This window comes from Centropristis striata, chromosome 19, assembly GCF_030273125.1.
Source record: "Centropristis striata isolate RG_2023a ecotype Rhode Island chromosome 19, C.striata_1.0, whole genome shotgun sequence".
Lineage (NCBI taxonomy): Eukaryota > Metazoa > Chordata > Actinopteri > Perciformes > Serranidae > Centropristis > Centropristis striata.
The window spans coordinates 9,425,648-9,449,965 of NC_081535.1; the positions used below are offsets into that span (position 1 = coordinate 9,425,648).

General features: G+C 39.4%; 1 protein-coding gene across 6 annotated transcripts in view; it reads right to left on the bottom strand.

Moving 5' to 3' along the window:
• Window positions 1–24,318, bottom strand: part of LOC131992750 (ankyrin-1-like) — a 103,807-nt gene that overhangs the window by 9,941 nt on the left and 69,548 nt on the right. Inside the window, exons 24-40 of one of the 6 annotated variants that reach the window (XR_009396245.1) lie at window positions 22,905–23,028; window positions 20,046–20,109; window positions 19,620–19,732; window positions 17,700–17,924; window positions 16,767–16,933; window positions 16,327–16,538; window positions 14,096–14,300; window positions 12,830–12,926; window positions 12,509–12,737; window positions 10,827–10,955; window positions 9,279–9,398; window positions 7,291–7,375; window positions 5,375–5,449; window positions 5,148–5,279; window positions 4,760–4,918; window positions 3,197–3,303; window positions 3,049–3,104 (exon numbers count right to left, since the gene is read on the bottom strand). Coding sequence is in view for 4 of the 6 variants with exons in the window: in XM_059358428.1 (XP_059214411.1) it covers window positions 3,033–3,104; window positions 4,760–4,918; window positions 5,148–5,279; window positions 5,375–5,449; window positions 7,291–7,375; window positions 9,279–9,398; window positions 10,827–10,955; window positions 12,509–12,737; window positions 12,830–12,926; window positions 14,096–14,300; window positions 16,327–16,538; window positions 16,779–16,933; window positions 17,700–17,924; window positions 19,620–19,732; window positions 20,046–20,109; window positions 22,905–23,028 (2,196 nt within the window). In the remaining 2 variants the exon portion in view is untranslated. Of the gene's footprint in view, window positions 1–2,999; window positions 3,304–4,759; window positions 4,919–5,147; window positions 5,280–5,374; window positions 5,450–7,290; window positions 7,376–9,278; window positions 9,399–10,826; window positions 10,956–12,508; window positions 12,738–12,829; window positions 12,927–14,095; window positions 14,301–16,326; window positions 16,539–16,766; window positions 16,934–17,699; window positions 17,925–19,619; window positions 19,733–20,045; window positions 20,110–22,904; window positions 23,029–24,318 lie in introns of those variants that run through there. The other 5 variants (XM_059358428.1, XM_059358430.1, XM_059358432.1 and 2 more) reach the window with 5 other exon arrangements.

Genomic DNA, 24,318 nt, shown 5'->3' on the forward strand with positions numbered 1-24,318 from the left:
CAAATAAACTCCACGGAGGTTGTCATGGCACAAGAAAACAAACAGAAAACAGAGACAGCACACTGCACAGCACGCTACTTACTTCACCACTCTACACACACACACATACACACACACAATACTGCACTCTTATTAACATATAGATGAGGACACACACTTTTGTACACACTCAAATGTACTGAAATAATCAAACACACCCAACACACTTCACAGCAATATCCCTGCTGGCAGATAACGTTCAGACAATGTTAACAGTGAGTCCTTCATCAGACTTGGGCAAAACATAGTTTATCAAAATATAATTTAATATCTGCAGATTGATTTTAAAGGGATAGTTTGACTTTTTTTTAAAAGTGGGGTTGTATGAGGTATTTATCCACAGTTGGTGTATTTCCTACAGCAGATGGTGGTCGACATGCTCCCAGTTGAGAGAAGCAGGTAGGAATACTGACACCGAAGCTTAGAACAACTGCTGTGGACAGGGGCAGCAGCAAAACACCTAAAAGAATCAATATAACCTGAAGTCTATGTTATATTTACAATATTTTCACTGCTTTACCTTGCTGTCAGACTGCCCTTTATGATGGGGAACTGAAGCCATTTACATCCATCTATGCTCTCTTCAAAGCCACCAGACTCCATTGATAAAAACAGTCAATTTACCTTGCAGACACTGTCTGCTGCTGCCTTGATCGGTTAGTTTGTATGTGTTATTATGTGACTCTGGTGTTTTAAATGGTAAGCTTGGAGTCACCAAAGTCACATTTTATTTCTATGTTATTTTATTTTATTCTTTTAACTTATTTATCCTCTGTTAATGTGAAGCACTTTGTGACTTCTGTCTGCGAAAGGTGCTATATAAATAAAGTTTACTTACTTACTTACTTACAATAACACATACAATCTAATCATTGAGGCAGCAGGTTGACCAGCAACTCTCATGTTCTGCAAGGTTAATTAGTGTTTTTGCCAAAGGAGGATGGTGGCTTTAAAAAGAGCATCGACATCGGCTTTAGTTCCCTGTCAGAGAGGGCTGTCTGGTGGCAGGTAAAGTAAATATTCTAAATATAGCATACACTTAAACTAACATTGATTTTTTAAGGTGGCTAAAATAAATTCTGGTGCTACCCCCATCCGAAGCCGGTCCTCATGTCTGCTTCTTCAAACTGGGGGTGTGCCAACCACCATCAACTTTATGTAATACAATGACTATGGATAAGTATCTCATACAACCCCACTTTAAAAAAACTGACATTTCCCTTTAATGTCAAAATTTAATAGAGAATGTGCACATATATGAAATAAAATTTAAAAAGGTGTAAAAACTAGACCAATTTATCAAACATAGAATATTTTACAGTTTTGCCCATGAATGAAAAGACACGTCACTGCAACATTGTACATTGAACGTTATTAACTACGCAGCTGACCATGTGTTACAGCGTAGCATTAAAACAAAACACCATTTATTTTACAGGTAAAGAAAAAAAAATCATTTTGTTTGTTAATATAGCATTAAAAACAAGACTGAAATACACCCATTGAACAGAGAAAACATTTTAACACTGTGAATAAAACTTCATACATTGAAAGCATGCCATGCACATAAAGATGTCATAATCAAAAACAGCAAACAGCAAACTTTTATTTTGTTCAGGAAATTCCTCACTCTCAAGGCCCAGTCACTGTATAGACAAAAGTCATCTGGAGTAGACCTGGGTAAAGATTTATGTTTATATATATTTTTTTATAAAATATCAACTGAGCCTAGTTTATCTTGCTTGTGTAAAAACAAGATATTATATTCATACACATAAAATCCTTGCAAGCTGAGCTATCTAAAAAAGTGTGTTTCATTTTTTTGAATACTATCAAATCCAGCTAATATTACCTAAAGCCCAGGTCTGAAACACACTCACACACACCTACAAAGTTACACAAACACAAACACACACACACAAACACACACACACACACACACACATACACACACACACACAAACAGATACTATAACAGCAAAGCATGCAGCGTGCACATGCACAAACTGTAGTAACACACACAGAGCTGGATTGAGAGAGGAGGAGAGGTTCCCCGCTTGACTGAACGAGGGAGGAGCGCGGGAAAATAAGATGACAAGAGAAGGAGGAGGCCCAGAGGTCAACATGAGGTCATATGAGGTCAGAGGTCGGACAGGAAGAGCTGTGAGGAAGAAGAGCAGGAGGGGGGGAGGAGGAGGAGGAGGAGGAGGAGGAAGAAGAGGAGGAGGAGCAGGGCGGCTGGGCAGCAGATATGACATGTCGTAGGTTCAGAGACTGAAAGTAGGACGGAGAGAAACTGTCCTGAGCAAAAGACAAAATCTGGAGACTGCAAGAGCATTGCTGTTGAGGTGCAATGTCTGCTGTCAATCAAACAGATTCTGTCTTGTTCTCAGGGAAAGAAAGAGAAAAGACAGACAGAAAGAAAGAGGGAGGGGTAGAAACAAGGTATGAAGGCCCAGAGCACACTATCATCTGTGTACTAGCGCCACTTCTGACTGGTGTATCCATCCCAGACACACATGTATGCACACACACACACACAGACACATATATGTATGTGTGCACACATTCACACAGACACACGTACACACATGTAATCTAAACAATCTCAAACATCCTTAATTGAAAATCAGATATTACCAATGAGTAAAGTGTTCTGCCTTAAAACGTCTCTCAGTTTAAAATCCTGTCATAGTATCCTCGTTTCTCATATTCAATAAAGAGATTAAAAACCATCATGTTCAGGGCTCAAGTATGAGGTGTGAAAAAACTGAAAATGACTTGTGCCCCGGTGAGGAGTGCACAGAGGCGGTGTTAGTGCATGCTGCCAAAGGCCGGGTTCATGGTGGGAGAATGACACCATTCCTCAGACCTCAAAACCATCATCTGAGAGTCATTATCACTCATCATCATCATCACCAACATCATCATCATCATCATGTACAAGTCATGAGCAGCAAACCACCATGCAGCCCGAGTTCCCTTCAACTTACCCCTTCTGAAAAACGGGGGTCTAATAACTCGTGGCTTGTGCACTAGGCGCGGTGGCCTTGTGTCCGTGACCTCTTGTGGAGCAACAGAAACAAGGTAAAATGGCTGTTACCCAGACTCAAGGGAAGCGGGGAGGTTTTCAGAGGTGGAAAGTAAAGCAGCTCACCTTATTGAGCTGAAGAATTTTGTCTCAGATTTTTAGTGGTGCTGTTGCGACCGTTAACTTTGTTTACAAAAAAAGCATTTGAGTAAGAAAATCCTGGAGGCATAATTCTGAAATAAGGGTAGAAATCACAGTGATTTTTAATCAACATAGAGAATTTATCATTATTAATATTTTGTGCATATTCTTGTAATATTCAGTATTATTTGAAATTCCCTTTAAACCACTGAATTCCTATTCTTTATGCATATATCGTATATCAAGTATTACCAAGTACACCAAATACTGTAGTTGGCAAATTAAGCAATTGAGCCTCTGATTAACTTTCCTCCAAATTCTGCCTAAGCAGGACATTTCTTTAAACTTTCCATTTCTGATCGTTACAGATCATCATGGGGCAATCAAACAAGCACATTTATTTATTAATTAATTAATTTATTTATTATAGGGCTGGACCCGAATATTCGACTATTCAGATATTAGTTGAGTAGGTATTCGGTTTCTAATTTTGGGCTTCGCATATTTGCTTTTTTTTGCAATTCTGTAAAATAACGTAATCCTTAAAAATGAATGCCTTAAATTAAGCCGAAAGACACATGTGGCAACGCAGTGTTTCCATTTTATCTCATTGAGAGAGTCTTCATTACCTTACTGTCATTCTCGGTCATGCTAGTTTCTCTTCTGGCCATTGATCTGTGTTTCCCCGAGGGCGGGGCTTTGCACACACACACTCGGTGTGGAGCAGAGACAAAGCTCCAGTGATTCACCAATATTAGCTGCTCTGAATCAACAACACTAGGCTGAAAAAACCTGCATGCAAGCTGAAACTCAACCGCAGTTTGTGAGGATGGAGCTATGAGCAGAAGAAATGTCCCTTAGCACCTACACTGTAAAACCCAACTTGTTGTTTCAACTTAAATATTTGAGTGTCCATGCTGCAAAAGAATTGTATGTCAAGACAACAAAGACAACAGAGTTAACTCAAATGAATCTTGCTATTTGACTCAATATTTTAAGTTAAAATGACTTTTTGCACAAATCTTGTTGTATTGAAAAAGAAAAATTAGTTATAATAACAAACCAGCAACACTGGGTTTTACAGTGTAGGCTAATTTATGGGATGTGAAGTGCAATAGGCTTAAGCTAATCATGGTGACTGGCACAACCTCCAATCCACCCCCCAAAGCCGTCAACCTAGGGGAAACACTGCAGTGCTATGCCGTCCATCCCCTAAACAGAGGTTTCCAAATTTTGCTGTAAGCTCCGGAGGCCAGGAAATTGTATTCGGGACAGCCCTATTTATTTCACCCTCATAATTTTATTAACAAACAAAACTTTTTATTTTCCTTACATATCTTGAATGGGGAATACCACTATTAAAACAAATGGATTCATGACTTGCTATGGAAAAAAAAGTGAAATGATCTAGCCTTGGTGAAAGATTGTTTCAATAACTTTAAGTTAACAAGAAGTTAAGATTAAATACAAGACCCATGGTCTGTTCATTGACAAGGATACTGATTAGAATATTACATGTCTTGAGTGTGATGTGTCTGCGTGTCTTACCATTGAGGACACTGGGGGACAGCAGGGTGGAGTCGCGGTCGATGAGTCGACAGGCGCCTTCCTCGGAAGAACCCGGCATCGGCTGTGGAGCCTGACCCTCCAGAGATGTTACGATGTCTGCACGATCAATGTTTTTCAGAGCAGTGTACAGGCTTTCCACTGAGAGGGGAAAAAAACACATGGAGGGGGGGTCGGAGAGCATGTGCACGAGGACAGGGAGGTCAAGAAATATCAGAAGTCAGATCGCATCGTTCCTAGAGAAATTCACTTTGTGCTTTGAGGTACAGATGAAACAAAACAATCCACCAGTATTGAAGTAGCTACCATTATCTATAAGTAGCAAATTTCTAAGAGATATACAGTACTTTAGTACTAGTGTCAGACTTACTCTTGGCCCTTTTTCCTTCTCTGCTGGCCCACAGGTTGAGCAGGGCAGAGCTTTGGTCCAGCAGGGAGTTGGGATTCTCCACGCGGATCCTATTGATGTCGTCCACACCAAACTGAAGCTCACGTGCCAACTCTAACAAATGGACAGTCAAGTAGATCAAAAGATATGTACAGAATCTGACAGATACAGTAGCTACATAGCTTGTTTAATTTTTTTATATGACTAACCTGCCCAGCTCAAACCCAGCTGATCAGATATGATGTTGATCTTGATCTCAGTCCTCTCCATGGCGTTCACTGCGGCTAAAATGAAAAAGAACAAAAACAGCCACATTAGTAACTAGCTGCCAAGTCAATGTCAACAACACAAATAAGTGTACATTATCTGAACTGTAGAGATTGTACCCCTGACTCTGATTAAAAAACATTACATAGGAAGAGCCTGTTTAGTTATTTCACACCAGGGATACTTGACGAATTCTCCAAGGGCCACTTTTGTAAAATGACAGGAGGCCAGGGGCCAGTTATTAAAACAGACATTAATAATATTAATCAGATAAAATAATTAAAATGCCCATAAATCATCTTTCTTTGGAATAAATTATTGACCTATTACCTTAAGTCATTAACTCAATTAACTTGACACTAGGTCTATATGCCACATAAATCAAATATTTTACTGGAAGGTACCAGTCTGGCCTGCAAGCTGTAAATTGAGTCAGTCACTTTATTACACCCTTAAGTAATCCCATTATGATGAAAACTTTTTCAGATGTAGTGCCCCCCTGGGACTAATAACTTAAGAATGTCTAAAAAGAGGCACATATTTATTATTAAATGTATTGCTAGTAGCATATTCTAAATGACTCTTACTAGAAAATGGGTAATATAACTTTAAATGCATGGATGGGCATGATATATCCATTTACAAAACATTAGAATGTCCATTTGCAAAATGGAAAAAATAACAAGCTGTGAAAAGTGGATTGTATTTTTTTTCACTGTTTGTATTTTTATTTCTCTGCATTTGTCACACATTTTAAAATGGGGAATTTCAAACAAATATGATACTTGCATACCATACTGCAAACTCATTCTATGGATTTGTGTTTGATACCAAATTTTATTTAAACATATTGATTAAATACATTAAAAAATAGAGAATGTCTAAGTCACAATAATATCAACTTTGGACCATCCAAATGTGAGTTACTGACAAAAACTCAAATACGGCAGAAAATTGCTATTATATTTTTTAAAATCTCTTTTGGTTTTAATACACCTTCTGTAACACTGACTTGAGTTGCTATTAAAATTGTTAATAGCAATACTTACCTTGACAAAAGCATTGCTCTGTTGAAGGAAATAAGCAATACCCACAACATTGTTTTTTGTCCAAATAACCTTCAGGGTTAACACACCATATGGGCAAGGGAGGTTAGAATTTGGGGTTCATTCAGGTGCTAGTCCCACCAATCAAAGTAGCATTCAGTAACCATTACAGAGGGACTGAGGTGCAACGTAGCAGCGCTGTGTGATAGACAGAAAAGGCCTTTTCCTCTTCAACCCTCCGCCCGCCATCAGCAATGTTTAAAACCAACCAGAACGGCCATCTTGGCTCTGTTCATTTACCACAGGCCAATCAAAATCAGGGCTCCTCTGTCTAGCTCCACTGCGAGGTCCTGCCCATTCCCAATGCTAAGCTATGGTGCTAATACTAACAGCATCTGCTGCCATGCCATTGGAAATCGCAGTGGAGACACTAGCGCCATGCAAACCAATCACAGAAGTCATTCATTTGTCATAGCTAACCGGACACTCGACACTCGACAGAAAAAGGCTAATTTGTCGTGTGCCATGGTGCCATTTTGGGTCAAGTTGGGGACTGCTGCTTATCTTTTAGTCGCACATTCAAAATGATTTTCTCTAACTGCACTGCAAAGGGCTCTGGGGCATATTGTAGAGCAGTGCATTGCATCCAAGGCTCAGTGCCATGCGTGCACGCGAGACAGATACAGGGGGATATAGAGAGGGCAGAGTGGGAAGCAAAGGGTTGTGGGTAAAGGGGCGTTGCAACATTCAGTGCCCGTCTCCACTGTGTATAAATCAGGAGAGGGCTGAGGGTCAGGCAGTGAAGGACTCACCCACACCGGGCTCGTTCAGTGCACTGTAGCGTTCCCTCAGGGCGAGGGGCGTTAAGGTTCGTCTGCGCTCCTCACTTCCAACAACCTAAAAAAAAACAAAAAATAACAACAACAAAATCACATTGTAATTAAATCAGAAGTGTCTTTAGTGTACTACTTTTTAATGTCCACAGCTTGGCCTGTAGGGCATTAGCACTATAGAAAGCTTTGGAGGACTGCTTGTACTGCATTGTCCCTGTTATAACAACAATGGTTACATGCACAGCAGAGTATACAAGTGAAACCTTAGACATGGATTCTCTCTGCCTTAAATTCAAAGTAGTCTGTCAGTGCACCAATGTATTAAATCCAAGAGCTAAGCCCTTGTAAAGGTCTACCAATCAATAGTCCATCTGTCTTCGTTTAGGTGAACCATCCCAATAAGGAGGAAGATTTTAAAGCAGTGCTACATGTTGTTTCTCTATTTCTTGAAGAAGAATTTGAATTGCATTCCGTTTAAAAAAACATCTTCTTATTGATGGATCGATACTATAAACAACTCAGTCACCATAGTAAAATGTTGGCATTGCACATGCCTTAAAACCACAGATACATCGAATCTGGATGTTTCTCAACAGCTGCAACCGGTTCTTAGCATCACTTTTTGAAATTCTGGGTAGCGTAGTTTGATGTTCAACTTGTTAAGGAAACAAAAAATACTGGGTTAGGTTTAGGAAAGGATTGAGGTTTGGGTTATTCTGTCTGTCCCGTAACTTAAGTTTGACTTTCACTTCCACACGCAACACAAAAGTGACATGACACAAGGTCTCCAGTGTGGATATCTGTGTGTGTTTGACCGACTCACACACCAACCTCCTCACCACACGGACTTTGACGCTCTTTATACTTCCTCTGACTTCTGGAGTACTTTTTTTCTGATCGTCTAATGTAGACGCTGATTGTTTTACCCCCGTACGGTTCCATATCAGTGTATCTGTGGTTTGCAGTAATGTTAACCCATTTTTTTTTTTTAAAGATTATTTTTTTGGCATTTTTGTTGCTTTATTGATACTGAGAGATAGAAAGGGGGTGATAGAGGGGAAGACATGCGGCAAAGGGGGCTCAGGCCGGATTCGAACCCGGCTCCGCCGCAGCACATGGCATACATGGTTAGCGCTCTACCGGTGTGAGCCACCGGGACGCCCCTAATGTTAACCCATTTAAGCTACGAAAGCATTACCACATTTCTACCATTAAAACCGGGGCGCTGTTGCATTATTCTACCATTAAAGCCGGGAAAGCCGATACATAGTTTTGTAGTATTTGTAATTTTTTCCACTTATTTTCGGTCTCTTGGCCAATGACGTGCATCAGAATACATGTGGGAGTTTCACAATGCAACACGTTGATTTTTAAAAAAAGTTAATTGAAGGTTTGGACAAATAAACTCAACTTCTCATGAAAGCCACAGGTATAAGCTCTCAAATTTTTTTTGAATTTCATTTCTATCAGCTACAGAGGCTGAAAATCTATTATTTAGTAGGCGTTGACACTTCTGTTGAATTTCCAGAAAAACTTCAGGTTTTAGGGGGTTATTTTAAAATCCACCATAGGTTTTACAGGCATTTTTTCCAGGCGTTTTAGGCCTAAATGGGTTAAATGCCACATACAGCTTTTGGGCTACTGTACACATTTTCAACCAATGACGAATATTCAGTATTTCAAATATTGGACAAGAACACAGTCAAACAATCCAAAGTTTCTAGTCTTACTGTCCTCTAGTCAATCAGGTGCAGCAAGTAATGGCTGCCGAAATCCCACCTCAGACATCACACTTGGTAAGTGAGACATAATAGCTAATGCATCTATTATGTTATACCTCATAGAAAAAGTGACTTCTTAATCGGAGAACCTCTGTCTCATCAAGCAGATGGACATCTGGGAAAATTCAAGAACAAAAGTTTGTGTATGTGTGCTTGTGGGGACGGTGTTTGCAAGCAGGCCCTTACCTTGACACAAGGTGGCATGGTTATGTTTAGATTACACAGTACGTGCTGTGTGTCCTCGTACTTGGTGCACTTGCGCAGAAAGGACAAAAACCCAGCGGCTTCCTTGTTACTATCTCTGACCTAACATAGAGAAATGAGAGGCAGAAAGGAGAGAAGAAGGAGAATATGGAGAGAGAAAAGAGAGGAAGGAGATGAAAGCAAATAGAGGAATGGAAGAGAGAAGGGTGAAAGAGAGATGTGGCAAGGAAGGAAGTGGATAGAATGAAATAGAGCAAGAAAGAGGAGGAGGAGGAAGAAAAACAGATCAGAACGGGTATTAGATCCCTCCACAGTGTCTCGAGCATGTGGCGCAGTAACATGGGACGAGAAGCAGGGGGAAACAGGGATGGAAGCAGTCCACAGGCAGACGAGAGGGAGAGATTTACCTGCACATTTTACCTGGACGTCTGTCAGACCAGACAGTTACAGAGTGACCGTGAGAGAGAGAAAGAGAGACAGTGAGACAGACACGTACAGACAGGCAAGGCCGCAAGATAGGAAGGCAGGCAAAGAAAGTGAGGGAGTCACAGGACATGCAAACAATTACCCAAGAGAGTCGACAGGTAGATAGGTAAGTTGTTTGTTGCCTGGCTACACCGTAATGAAAACATATTTATCAAAGTAGTATTCTAGCTGATACGGAACAGAGACAAAGACACTGATGGACAAGTAGGCGGATTATCAAATGAAATAAACACACCAATGAAACTAAAGTTACATGAATATGATTACAGATATTTAAAGACATGAAAAAGCATGCAGAGTATGAAAAGGGTTATCCGTCAAGAGAGGGGGTTTTAAACAACATCATTGAAATACAAAAAAGAGAAATTATGATGATTATGATCAGAAAGAAGGAATATTTTTTACCATCTGTAACCAAGAGGACACACTTAAAACCAGTGTACCATTACATAAAAAAGAGGTTTCTATTATTATTATTATTGTTATTATCATTATTCAATTAAAACAGAAGATAACCACAAAATTATGGACATATTTCTTTAACTTTTCATTTGTTTAGAAAGAATGATATGGCAAACACGGTTTGACACCAACGAGGAAGAATGGACTGACTGACAGACACACACAGATCAGGAAATGTATCAATGTAAAATATCATCAATAATAATCATTTTTGAGTGGAATTTATAGCTTTAGGTTAGATTTAAGACTTAATGTTGTGTAAAATGATATTATCATGTCGATTTGGGTGTATTTGACTGTTTTTAGTGTGGTGTTGCTGTGGTGCTGAATAAGTACACGGTGCTGTACTGTTATCTCAACCTTTACATGCTAACAGGGAGACAAAAACACACAGAATAAAGCACACAAAAACCACCGTATGAACAGGTTGTTTGGGTGATCAGCAGGTGGGTGCTCAGGAGGCAAACTGACTAACTGGTGAGAGGATCCTTGACACGCTGAACACACAGAACCACAGTACTGTATGAATACAAAGCGAGTGAGAGAAAAAGCAGGCATGTGGACAGTTGGATAGAGACAGACCTTGACAGAGACGGGCAGCCTGTTGTCTCTGAAGGCCTGAAAGCTGAAGCTGCGAGGCTGCTGGGTGGCCTTCCTGATGGGCACCAGGTTCCCGGAGCACTCCAGGTGCAGCGGCATGCCCTCCATCAGCTGTGGAATAAAATGTTAAAAGGTGACAAGATAAATGTCAGGTATGGAGTCTGAGAAAGGTTTGACCCTTGTAAAACAAGTGTGGCTTGATATCATAAGACCCAAACTCCTACTGCAGGAAGGATCATGCCTCCCAAGATGGGGAGTTCTGAGAGCAATGCCAGCAATGGTGTTAGGCATTTTCATCATGCTTCTTTGTTTGCATTACATTGCATCTAATGTTCAGGTGCATCTCAATAAATTACAATATGATAGATAACTTTATTTATGTCAGTAATTAAATTCAAAAAGTGGAAATAACATATTATATAGATCATTACGCACAGAATGAAACATTTAATGTATTAATTTATTTAATTTCTTCTAATTATAATGATTATGGCTTTCATCTAATGAGGACCTTAAATCTCTCAAAAAAAATGAATATAAAAAGTATGTTTAATATGGAAATGTTGGCCTCTGAAAAGTATGTCCATCTATATGCATTTAATACTTGCTTGGGGCTCTTATACTTGAACTACTGGAAATGGACTTTTCCATGATATTGTAGTGTATTGAGATGCACCTGTATGACTTTTGAGTAGCCAAAATTAAACAGACAGTTCACCCCAAAATCAAAAAACACATATTTTTTCTCTTGCCTGTACTCAAGATAACCCACAGACCTTCTTGTGAGCAGTTTCATGTGTTCATGACAGCACAAGATGTATTCAGTAATGGAGTTCTCCTTGTCTAAGCTGTAAGAAGCTGACAGAAGCCAGGTCTGTTGATTGTGTTGAGTAAGCAGGAATCTTTTCCATAATGCAAATTTACCCCAAAAAAGCGCCAGATTTATTTTGGGTTTTTGTCTGACTCATTTTCAGTTGATTTGGCTCCATAAAGTCAATTCAACATAGTTTCACAGCTTGGGCTATGTTGAATTTGCTTTTTGTAACTGAATCAAGTGAACATGAGTCAGACAAACCAAAATAAATCTAGCTTTTTTGGGAAACTTGCTTTATAGAACAGGCCCCTGATCATAACTCCTGGAAAGAGACATTGCTATTGAGGTTTTTTTTAAATGTACCACAAGCCCAGTGCCACCTTGTTCCATTAAATTTGAGGAAAGGCGGACTAATCTGAACTGATAAATGCACAGTCAGCCATAAAGTTGGAATAATTTTGTTTTCAGACACAATCCTCTTAATTGTGGTTTCATTTGCATTCTGATATGTTTGGAAGAGATTCATTAATAAAGTTTTGAAAATATATACATTTTATCTATCAAGAATACATTTAAATTGTCACAATAATTTCATGGTAAGAGGTAAGAAATATGTTATTCCTTTATGGGTGACTGTGAACTACTATGGCTATGAGGAAGATATTTATTTTTGGGGTGAAATGTCCCTTTAAATTCATAAAGCATAAGTCATTCTTTAGAAAAAAAAGTGTGCAGATTAAAAAATGTCTCATATTATAATTATGAAAATGATTTGCACTGTTTGGGAACTACATTTGAGGGTTTCTGCAACACCTTTTCCCTTTTTTTGGTATCTTTCTCTCATGCTGACCTCAATGTCTCGACTGCGGGCCACCTCGGTGAAGTTTTCATGCAGCTCCAGTGTTTTGTCCATCTTGTCATCTGTCATGCAGTAACAACGCAAGCGTCCCTCCCGTGCTTCATTCATCTTAGCAAAAATAACAAACTTGGCCATATATGGGACAGCCATCAGCTCGCGGTACAGCAAATTGGCAAAGCTCACTGCCTCTGCCGTGCGTGGACAGTCTGCCAGCCAGAATCTAGATAAGGTAGGAGAAGAGAAATAAGAAGTGTGCAGGAGAGCAGCAAAGGGAAGCTGACTAGTGATGCATTTGTCTTGATGACTGCTCACCTTGCAGAAACGTTGGTAGTAAAGTTGGCACAGTTGTGGGCGTACATTAGCTTGGTGGTTCCAGTGATGTCCTCCCACTGAGCTGGTGCTGTGCCACCTGAGACACAAACAACCACACTGTGTCATTCATGCCCTGGTAAGCAAGGTAACAGGTGCCTACATGTAGCCCCTTTTGCAACAAATTCGATAAGTACAGGTACATCTAAAAAAATTAGAATATTGTGAAAAAGTTCAATATTTTTATCACTTATTTCAGAAAGTGAAACTTGTATATTATATAGATTCAATTTTCCTTAAAATACAGAGGAACAATACTCTGGAATGATCAGTTTAATAGTTCCATACAGGTTTAGTCTCTGAACACATACAAGAGCAGGTTAGTGGCTCTGATTGCTCAGGTCACTAAGTAGTACACACACTCATACACAGGCACGCATGCACACACACATTTCTACACTTTTGTTTTATTTTACTTTTAATATTATCATAATTTTACTTTATTTAATGTAATTAGAGCGAAGAAGGAAAAAAAACAACTGAAGACAATTCTTTAGCAAAAATCTAACTCACCTGATTCTTTTCAACACTCAAATATACAATAATATACATATTTTGGTAAACAACCTTAATTTCAATAGATAATCTTGTTTACAAGTGCACCTGGAGGAAAAAATAACATTTATATCCTTTTGAGTGTCCTTTAGAGTGTGTAATTTTTTTTCTATTTCATAGTTACTTGTTTTTAATTTAACTTGTGAAATTTAATATAGTTAGAGGCCTGTATAAGCCCTTTTGGGTTTCTTGCCGCTACCTTGCACTTTCCTTTTGTTGTTTATTTATACTTTTCTTTTTGTGCAAAATAAAAAAACTTCAAACTTCAATTCCAGTCCAATCTTTGGACACATGCTGCCTTTTCTTTTCTTTTTTTTTCTAGAATTTTATTTTATTAATTTCTGTGGGTCATCATATTAGGTACCAGGAAGTACATCAGAACAACAGAAAAAAGAAAAAAAAAAAAAAAAAAAAAAGCAATTTCACAATTTCATCAATATCAGTTTCATAGTATTTCATCAAAATCAAAGTTACTTCAGAATTTCAGTCTTAAAAGAAAAAAGAAAAAGAAAACATGCTGCCTTTTCAAGTGGGGGAAGCTGCAGTTTAAACCTCACAAGAGCAAGGGCCACTTGACAGCAATACAAAAAGTCGTTACTTTACAGGAAACATTGGCACATTTGTCTTTTGGATCGACTTCAAAGAGATTCCTACCGATGACACTGCAGAGGAGGCGCAGGCTGGTGGTGTCGCCCTCGCCAGCATCCCGAGGACTCTCCCGCCAGGATGGTGGCAAAGGGATGCGCAACCCGATTGGACGGTGAAATTTGCGTCGGCGTGGTTCGATGGTAACCACTGGGCTGAAGGTCGCCTGGTTACCGAGCTGCCGAGTCAGCAGCTCATCAGGGATAGGCTGCGCCTGAGGTGTGAGTGGTGGGAGAAAGCTTATTAAAAAGGAGGATGCCAAAAAGGACAGTTTAAAGGATATGGAGTTGAGGAAAGATAGGTGCATAAAATATGTGAAAGATAAGCTCAGGCACAAACACAATATAAAAGCTGCAGTAAGTAAAGGTGATCTAAAACGACAGTAAATAGGGAAGAAATATAAAAAGAAAGAAAACATGTGCAATAGTCTGAATCATCAAACTCACAGCCATACTCACACATGCAACCAATTCATATTTCACACCTGACCCAACTCAGATCAGTGCATCAGCTCGGTCAGTGTGGCTCACAACTTAAATCAGGCAACTGAGGAGTGATGAATGGCTGGATAAAAAGGAAAACATAAACAGAGCAGCATAAGGCAAAGCAAAACTCAGACCCATGCAATATACAAAAATAACATCAGTGCTTTGACAGACAATGTACTCTGAAGTGACCAAAAAAAAAAAAAAAAAACAGGAAATGTAGAACCCATAATCCATCGTAATCTCTCTGTCATGAAAAACAAAACCAAGCGGAGGTGTTGGGTGAAAACAGACAGTCAGCATGAGTGTTTGCCAAGTTCCCATATGTGTGTCTGTGGAGGTCTGGATGACTGACAGTCAGCCACACATATGCCAAATGCTCCTGTTTGGCAGGACAGAAACCACGTGTTACAAATGCTCATTTAGAAACTGTGCAGTTTGGTACGACAGGCTTCTTGGCAACTATATGCAGGGTGATGTATTACACTGTATAACTATATGTTATTTAGTATTTTAAAGGCACTGAAATCCTATTTTATTGATCTATGCTTCAGTCAGTTTTGAGAAAAGTTGATTATTTCTCAAGAGAGATTCCTGCATTTCTACTTTTTGACCTTGCATTTACTTACTGGCTTGGGCAGGGATGAGTTGGAAAAAGGTGATTCTTCCAATTAGAGTTAAGCAACATTCTTTATAAAAAATGCTGAGTGGTTGTCTTAATTGCCAGGTAATAAAGGTAAGGTAATAAATTAAGTGAGATGTATGGCCATTTCATACAATTGAACTTCTTTTAGCAACCAGTGGAGTCGCCCCCTGTTGGCCATTAGAAATAATGCAAATTTGAGGCACTAGCACATTAGCTGTACTTTTCAGGCTCAGACGTTGCCGTTTGCATTAAACCTATGAAATAACCCGTAACTAATAGATAGAGGTAATGATTCACATCAAGAGGACCATATCGTTTTTTTGCAATATTTAAGATTACATTAATTGTAACCAGTTTACCAGTTTCTCAGGCATATCATAGCATGCCTGGGAGTCTTAGATTTTAAATATTTGTGTAATATCTCTGAGGTAGTTTTTGGTTTCAGTTCAGCAGATTTTGTGTTCTCTGTGATGAATTACGGGAAAAAAATGTATTCTGTCATTAAAGACATAGAAACCAACAACTAAATTTATAAGAAATGTAAGCCAGGAAAGTTACTATTTTTTAATTAAATAGGAAAAAAAACATGCAATAAAGACTGGATCCAAAAATGTGTTCATCATGGATGCAACAACTCAAATGACAATTCATGATCTTCCTTCCAACATCAAGATTTTACAGTAATAAGAGAATAAAACATCTGTCTATAGTGAGCAGTACATTGTATACATTTATTCTCAATGACTGATTGCACACATCTCTCACATATTCAGGAGACAGAAAGCCAGAACATCAACTTTAGGATGTGAAATCTGTCAAATATCAGCTCCAAGAGACTGAATGCAGCACAGGTAAACATGTTGGCACAGACCACTGAGCCACAGACAGAGAGTCAGCTGATTTGTAATTCAAACATCTGTCCTTAGTAATTTATGAAAATGACCAGATTGTCTCTGATTAACCAGCAAAAAACAGACACCCAAGTAATTATAAAAGGTGTAGAGGATCTGCTATGTCATGTTTTTAAATCTGTAACTCCATCTCCTCTTTATCACTCCTGCTCATACATAACTCCCTCTTCTTCTGTGTTTTTGCTCTGCTTCTCTTACCTGCAGCCCCAGTCTCACTCTCTTGGTGACGGCCGTTTCGGGGAAGATGGCCTCGACATGGGGCACCAGCTTACTGGTTAACCTGCCGCCCTCTGGACCGATCAGATCGCTCTCCTGCTGAATGCGGGAGACCACGGCGAAGTAGAGGGGGAAGTCAGTCGAGATGATCCGACGGATTCTCTTTTTCTCCAGCTCGTCGTGACTCTCCAAGTCTACACACAAAAATGGAGGAGGACGACAGGGAAACAAAGGTTGATTTAAAAAAAAAAAATGGAACAGGATGAGGACAATTATAAGAATGTAAGTTACACATTTCCATGTAAGTAAAAGTTCTGCGTCGCTGTAAAAAGAGTCCCCTGCCTGTTCTGCAACTCCAGGGTCATATATCAAGATTAGGACTGACTGGTTTGTAACCGAGCAAGGTCTGAGTCATTCATTACCATCACACTGACCTTCATCCATGCCATTCAGAATAGTTTCCAGCACTTCGTCACCGTAGCGATTGCGATGCTCCTTCCAGACGGAGCCGTTTTCACTGCGGAGGACCACCAGCTCTCGGTCCCCTCGGCCCAGCGAGGCAAAGTGGGGGATTTCCACTATTACAGGCCTGTTAAAGAAACAATAAATAAGACAAAAAATGTAGAAACTCACTAGAAAAATAAATAAATTTTGTTCTGTTCCAACATTGTTTCTGAGACTACCATAATTGACAGTATTGCCCAGAGCTATACAGACCTATTAATGCCCACTAGATGGCACTGTTGCACATCCTGCACAAAACTGTACAGTTTTTTTTCTTAAATGGTTATTTATATTGTACATATTTGCTCCAGTATTTATTAAGTATATGTTAAATATTTCTATTGTAATTTCCACTCTGTTTATGTCATTGAGTGCCACTGTCTTTGCCTTTATCTTTATTTCCTCCGTTTATTTTTATTATATACACCAAACACCAAGGTGAATTCCTTGTAGTAGAAAACTTACTTGGCAATAAACCTGTTTTTGATTCTTATAATCACCAGTTTGAGGTTTATTTTTTAAAATGTTTAGTCAGTGATCGGATCCCTCTCGCTCCTCCACAGTCCAAATATGGTCTGCTCCCCGTATCGGAAACAAGATGGCGACAAGTGTAACGCTGAACTTCCAACTGCCATGAACTAACGGGTGACGTCACGGTGACTACGTCCATTATTTATATACAGTCTATGTATGATATACAGAGACTGCCTCATTCTACACTCATAAATTATGAGTCTACACACACATACACTTGCATACAAAATTGTGCTTAAAAAGTCATTTTAAAGCAACACATTTTCAGGTAATTTTTAGTTTTCAAGCTGGCCAAACACAGTAATCAAACAACTCACCCAAGGAACTGCATACTTGACGGCCCGAGGGATATGATGCGGCTCGCAAGCCCCTCCCCCTCCACCAGCGGAGGAGGCGTGGTCAGCTTCTGAGGTTTGACCAGACGGCAGGTGATGCGTGTCGGTGCGGTGCAGGTTCGAGGAGGAATGATAACTCGCAGACCGTGGTGTCTGCTGCCTCGCATGGAGCCTCCTCGAGCATCCACCATGAAACTCACCAAGAAGCTGAAAACGATAATTAAATGAAAATGATCCAAAGATCACTTAATAATTATTCAACCTTTATGTTATTACAATCAAGGTGCATTTAGTATTTTTTTAAAAACAGGGTAGGAATGTAAAATGTAACAATCAATACTGTTCCTTCCGGAGTAAAATTCCACTGAATGAGACAGAAAAGGATAATTAATTTGTGGTTTATTCAGCAGTGTTTGAAATTGATCTGGTCTCTGTCTGTTTCAGAGTGATTCATAAAGCAGACATCAAATCACAACGTGGGTGCCCTTTTCATTTGATTGTCTCAATATGGCAGGGGAGGACACGCCATCTGGAGTGGCCACTAAGTGCTGCAGGAATGACATAAAAAGACTTTTCAAAGAGCCCCATGCTGTTTGAACTTGCGTTGGACAGGCAGCTTCATACAGGTGTGTGTGTGTGTGTGGGTGTGTGTGTGTGTGTGTGTCAGGGTGACTCTTTTCTCATGTGCTTATTTTTTTCCAGCACACTCACTTTACTCTGAATAAATGCCGAATCATTGTGCTGTAGACAGATTATGACTAGGCACATTTAATACATGAACATTATGCTGCATTAACCTTAGGAATGTGTTATAAATATCTTAATAATATGCAATTTATGCATTAAAAAAGTGTGTACTCACACACAGGGACAGTTTAAAAAAGACATTTGCCAGCACTGCAGGAGGTGTGGTGGTGGGTGGTGTATGTGTGCTTCAGTCTTGGCATAACTGATGTTTTGATGTCAGGGATGTTACAATGGCGGTAATCAGTTATTATAAAGGGTGATTCTGCAAAGTGTAGCATTGTGGAAATATGAATTCTCACCTTAGAGATCCGTTTTGTCACTAACAATAAATATTTAATCAAAACAAGACTTTTTATACCCCATCATATACAACTGAGTCTAAATCTAAGTATTTTTTTTTATTTTTTACACATTTCCCCTTTATATTCACTGCCTTTGCAAGCATTCTGTACTTAAAACGTGAAACATTTGCTGGTTATCTCACTGAGTCTGCCAAAATCTTTGAGAGCAAGACAGTAAAAATGTGTTTTTTCTTAACTCTATGGAGTCTTGGGTCATGTCCATTTTTAATCATTTTCATCCTGCCTGTATACACCACTTAAAAATGTTTAAATGCCATGTTGGTATATTTTTTTTCAGCACAACCTCCTCTATATGACCTAATAATAATTGATTTTTTATTCTGACGTACTGGATTAACATTTTGAATCAAAAAGAAACAAAGAAAAATCAACATAAATGTGATCTTGTAATTGTGTGTGATCCTGTCATCCAACTCTGGTTTTTATTCTATTGTTACTCTATTTTATTTGTCTTGTGTGTTTAGAGTGACAATTTTGGTCATTTTGTGTCTTTTGTTGTGTCTTTTTTTAGTTTTTTTGTGTCTTCTTTGGTCATTTGTGTCTTTTTGTGTATTTATTTAGTCATTGTGTGTCTTTTGTTGTGTCTTTTTTAGTTATTTTGTGTCTTTTTTGGTCATTTTGTGTCTTCTGTGGTTTTTTTTTTCTGTTGTCATTCTGTACTTAAAAAAACATTTGCTGGTTATCTCACTGAGTCTGCCAAAATCTTCACGTCATGGCTGACAAGCAGAATTAATCAATGACATAAATGAAATGAGAATTAACATGCAACAAATATTATGTTATATTTGCTGACCCAGTGTGAATGGGGCTGGCCACAGGGCTGACGTTGTCTGAAGTCTCTGTAGCAGGACTACTCGGGATAAGAGAGTCTTCATCATACTCCTTTGGCAGGGGGATGGGGGTGTGCTGAGGTCAGACGGGGAGAGAAAAGACAAGCAGTGAAACATTGAGAGGCAGTTAAATAACCATGACTGAAAAGATTAAGACAGAGGAAAGAAGATAGAGCAGAGGGTGATAAAACATACAGCACAGTGAAGGGAGCGAGAGAGAAGAGAGACGCTGATAGACAGAAACAGGCAGAAGAAGAGACAAACTAAGATATAAATAAACATCAGAATACTTTTTGACTTTGACAAATTGTTATTCGTCTTGATTTGGATAGAGGAACAAATGGCTACAAAATGTAATGAACTCTCTAAACATCATGAGCTAAGCTTACCTGATCCAGCAGTACAGTCTCTGGGGACACGCAAGGGATCCTGGGAATAGCAGGAGAATACGGCCTGTAGGAGAGGACGTGAGAATAATGTAAGACAAGAAAAAGCTGACTGTGTAAAGGGCTTAAAAAAAATATCCAACTTTATCTCAACCTCTTGGGACAGAGATACTGTAAACAAGCCAATAAGGAATAAGGAAATGATCATAGATTTCTGCAGGTTCAAGCCCCCCCTTCAGCCAGTGAATACCTGTGGGGTGGACATGGAGGTGGTGCCAAGTTAGAAGTATCTAGGTGTATACCTGGATAATAAGTCGGACTGGTCCCTAAACACTGACGCACTCTACAAAAAGGGGCAGAGCTGCCTCTTTTTCTTAAGGAAGCTCAGATCTCTGGACATCTGTAGTAAGATGCTGCAGATGTTTTATCAGTCTGTGGTGGTAGTGTGTTGTTTTATGCTGCAGTCTGCTGGGGAGGCAGCATCACACACAGAGATGAAGGCGGTTGGACAGACTGGTCTAAAGAGCTGGTTCTGTGGTTGGAGCCAGGTTGGACACACTGGAGGAGGTGGTGGAGAGATGACCTGTCAAGATGTTACATCCGCTACACAAAACCTTTATTGACCAAACAAACAGCAGTGGACGGCTCCTCTCTTTCTGTTGCAGGACGGAGAGATTCAAAAGATCCGTCGCTCCTACAGCCATCAGGCTGTCTCATTCTTCAATATTTTACAGAACAGCTAACTGACTGAATTTCCCCTCGGGGATAAATCAAGTAGTGGTGGGCGATACTGCAAAATTTGGTATCAGTCCGATACCAAGTAAAAACAGGGCCAGTATTGTTGATACAGATACTTTTTACTTACAAAAAGGAATATAGGAATACTAATGTTCATTTGACAGTTAACACAAACGGGTTATTATATTCTCTTATATATATATTTTAGTTCGAGGTATATATCTTTACATAGGTATATTTTTTTCAGTTCCAGTAAAATCATTAATTTAGATGTATTTCAACTGGCTGAATATTCTATATGACTGTCTGAATAGTCTTCATTTAATCAGTCTGCTAAAATTACAACTATGATGACCTATTAAAAAAAATAAAATTAATTAATGCTGGAGATGACTATATCTATATCTTTCACCTCTATAAATCAGCTCCCTGGATATTCTTGATCATGCTGAAAGGTCTCTGCCAGTGACCTAACCTGGGGATCCCTCTCCTCCTCACACTGTTTACTTTGCAGCTCAGAGTCTCTTTTGAGTGTGTTTTTATGTTCATAAATGTGTGGTGATGAGGACGTTTCCTGCAAATGTCGCAGCTTGCAGTATAATGTAACTCCAAAAAGCACTCCCCTTCCTCTCAGCAGTGTGCTGCTGAGTCTGACTCTGAGTCATGTGACTGCACGCCGGCAACAGCTCACAGCACAGAGAGGAGGGAGGAGGGAGGAGGGAGGAGGGAGGAGGGAGGAGGGAGGAGGGAGGGGCGAGTGAGCATGAGCAAGGTGAGTGAGAGCAGAACGGCTGAGTGAGAGGAGCGGTGTTTGCACATGCGCTACCTCTATGCTGGACAGGAGTTATGTACTGAACGTGGAGAAGAAAAACTGAAACTTAAGTATCGATCTCATCACACAAGTATCAATCAATACCAATACCAACGTAGGTATCGATTCTATCAAGCATCTCTGCTTGTCTTGTGGACATCTCCACATGGATGACAGAACACCACCTTCAGCTTAAACTCTCAAAGACGGAGCTCCTCATCATCCCACCCTGTCCCACCTTATATCAGCCTATCAATCTTCAGCTTGGATCCATGAAACTTGTACCCACCAGCTCTGCACGGAACTTGGGTGTCATGACTGATGACGAACTGATCTTCAAGGTTCATGTGTCCTCAATTGCCCGATCTTGTTGATTCTCCCTGTACAACATCAGGAAGATCAGACCCTATTTGACCGAGCAATCCACACAACTCCTGGTTCAGGCCCTTGTGGTATCCCGTTTAGACTACTGCAACACCCTACTGGCGGGTCTTCCTGCTGCACCACCAAGCCTCTGCAGATGATCCAGAACACGGCTGCACGTCTGGTCTTCAACCAGCCCTGGAGAGCACATGTCACTCTGCTCCTCATCTCTCTGCACTGACTCCTGGTCACAGCAGCATCAAATTCAAAGCCTTGTCTCTTGTCTACAAAATAGCAATGGGCACAGCCCCTTCTTATCTGAACTCCTTTGTTCAGGTCCACAAACCCTCCCGTCCACTACGCTCTTACAGTGAAAGACGTCTGGCTCCTCCACCGCTGAAGGCCTCTACGTCTCAAACCAGACTCTTCTCCTCTGCAGAGCCCCTATAGGTGGTGGAACCAACTTCCAAACTCCATCCGTTCTTCTGAGTCCTTCTCAATCTTTAAGAGGAGACTGAAGACCAACTCTTTACTGAACACCTTCACTCTTGATCTACACTGACGACTACGATAAGTATTGCACTGACCGCTCTTGCGACCTATAAAGCACTTGTGTCCTAATGGACTCAAACTGAACCCACGACACTTACTCTTGCTGTTTCTTGACTTCATCCTTGCTTGTGTTGTATTAACTCTCATTTGTATGTCGCTTTGGATAAAAGCGTCTGCTAAATGACATTGTAGAATTGTATAGTATTTTAGTATGATCTGCCCACCACTAAAATCAAGTAATCAAGTAAAGTAAAAATCAATTGATTTTGATTCATTTTGACTGAATGATTCATCCAATCACGTTTTATAATATGTAAAAAAATATATATCAAAATAGGTACAAAAAGCTGTTTAAACTGTCACCTGCCAATTCCCCAATTACCCTCCCAATGACTTACGTGGTACCCAAGCCACCCTCAAAGTCTCTAAGGGTTTTCTTCGGGGAGAGGAAGTCATCGTCCTGGTCCTTGAAGTCATCAAGCTTCAAATATCGTGCTCCATCCATTCCGAGCAACTCGTCTCCTGCGGGCAAAATAACGATGTTAGAAAGGTGGAAAAGGAGCGAGGAGGAGAAAACGAAAACTGGCAAAGAACAGGTTGCACATAAAGAATTAAGAGAGAAAAGGACGAGACCAGGGGAATACGGGGCAAAATGATGCTGATCTCAAGTTCTTCCACTCAGTTGTGATATAAGTTTCTCAAATCATGTAAAAAAAGGTCTGCCAATGGATTTCAACCTTTTTTTTTACTTTTTACTTTTTTTTCTTTTTTTATGTGTGACAGTATCTTTAACAGTGCGTTCCACTTGAATCAAAATAATGTCACTTGTTTCAATTCTCAATCAAAGTTAGCATTCGTGACACCACCATCCTTCCCATCCCTTCACCTTCATGAAAACCACAGAAAAAAATGGCCACAAAGCAGTCTTAAAAATTTTACTCTAAGCAATGGAATCAAACCAACACAACCAGAGCCAATGGAAACCAAAGGAGTGAAAGAAGAGGATTGGTAAGACAGTGAAGATTAAAACAGTTTAGGACACTGCATGGACGGCAAACTGCAAGGCACCTGGTGACAGCTTTTTTAGTGAGCATGCCCATTAAAGATGAAATCACATGTGGTGATGGTTGTTTCTGTGTAGGAGAAAATACCTCAATTATTAAGGAGGAATGATATTGAAATAATGATCGTAACAACAATAGTAAACGATAAACCAATTCACACAACAGTTGGTCACAGACAGTTAAACCAGGGCTGTACCGAATATATATACAAGCTTTTATTGAGGTTTTTGGTTGAAGTTTGTAATGTCTGTTGTCATATTTTTATGATGTAAGCACCCTAAAAAAATATTGAAAAATCCTTAAAAGGAATCCTCAATTTGACTGAAGTGATTAATTGGATTAAAAGAGTCAGATCGTGTCAGAGCTGAAATTGAATTTTTTTCTATAAATATAAGATATTATATATTATATAAATACACGGTAGCCCAGAAAGTTGGAATAAAATATTTTTTTACCTCATTGAATGATTGTGACAATGTGATTTATTATTGAAAGATAAAGTGTTTATCTTCAAATTCAAATATATTCAAATATTTATCAATCTGTTCCAAACATCACAATGAAAATGAAACCACAATAAAAAAAGAGGATTGTGTCTGAAAACAAAATTATGCCAACTCTATGGGCACCCGTGTATAATAATAATAATAATAATAATAATAATAATAATAACAACACTATAAAATGTAATATAAAAACACAAATGTAATTCATGGTGCTGTTAGACTGCTTGCCTCTATTTGTGGGT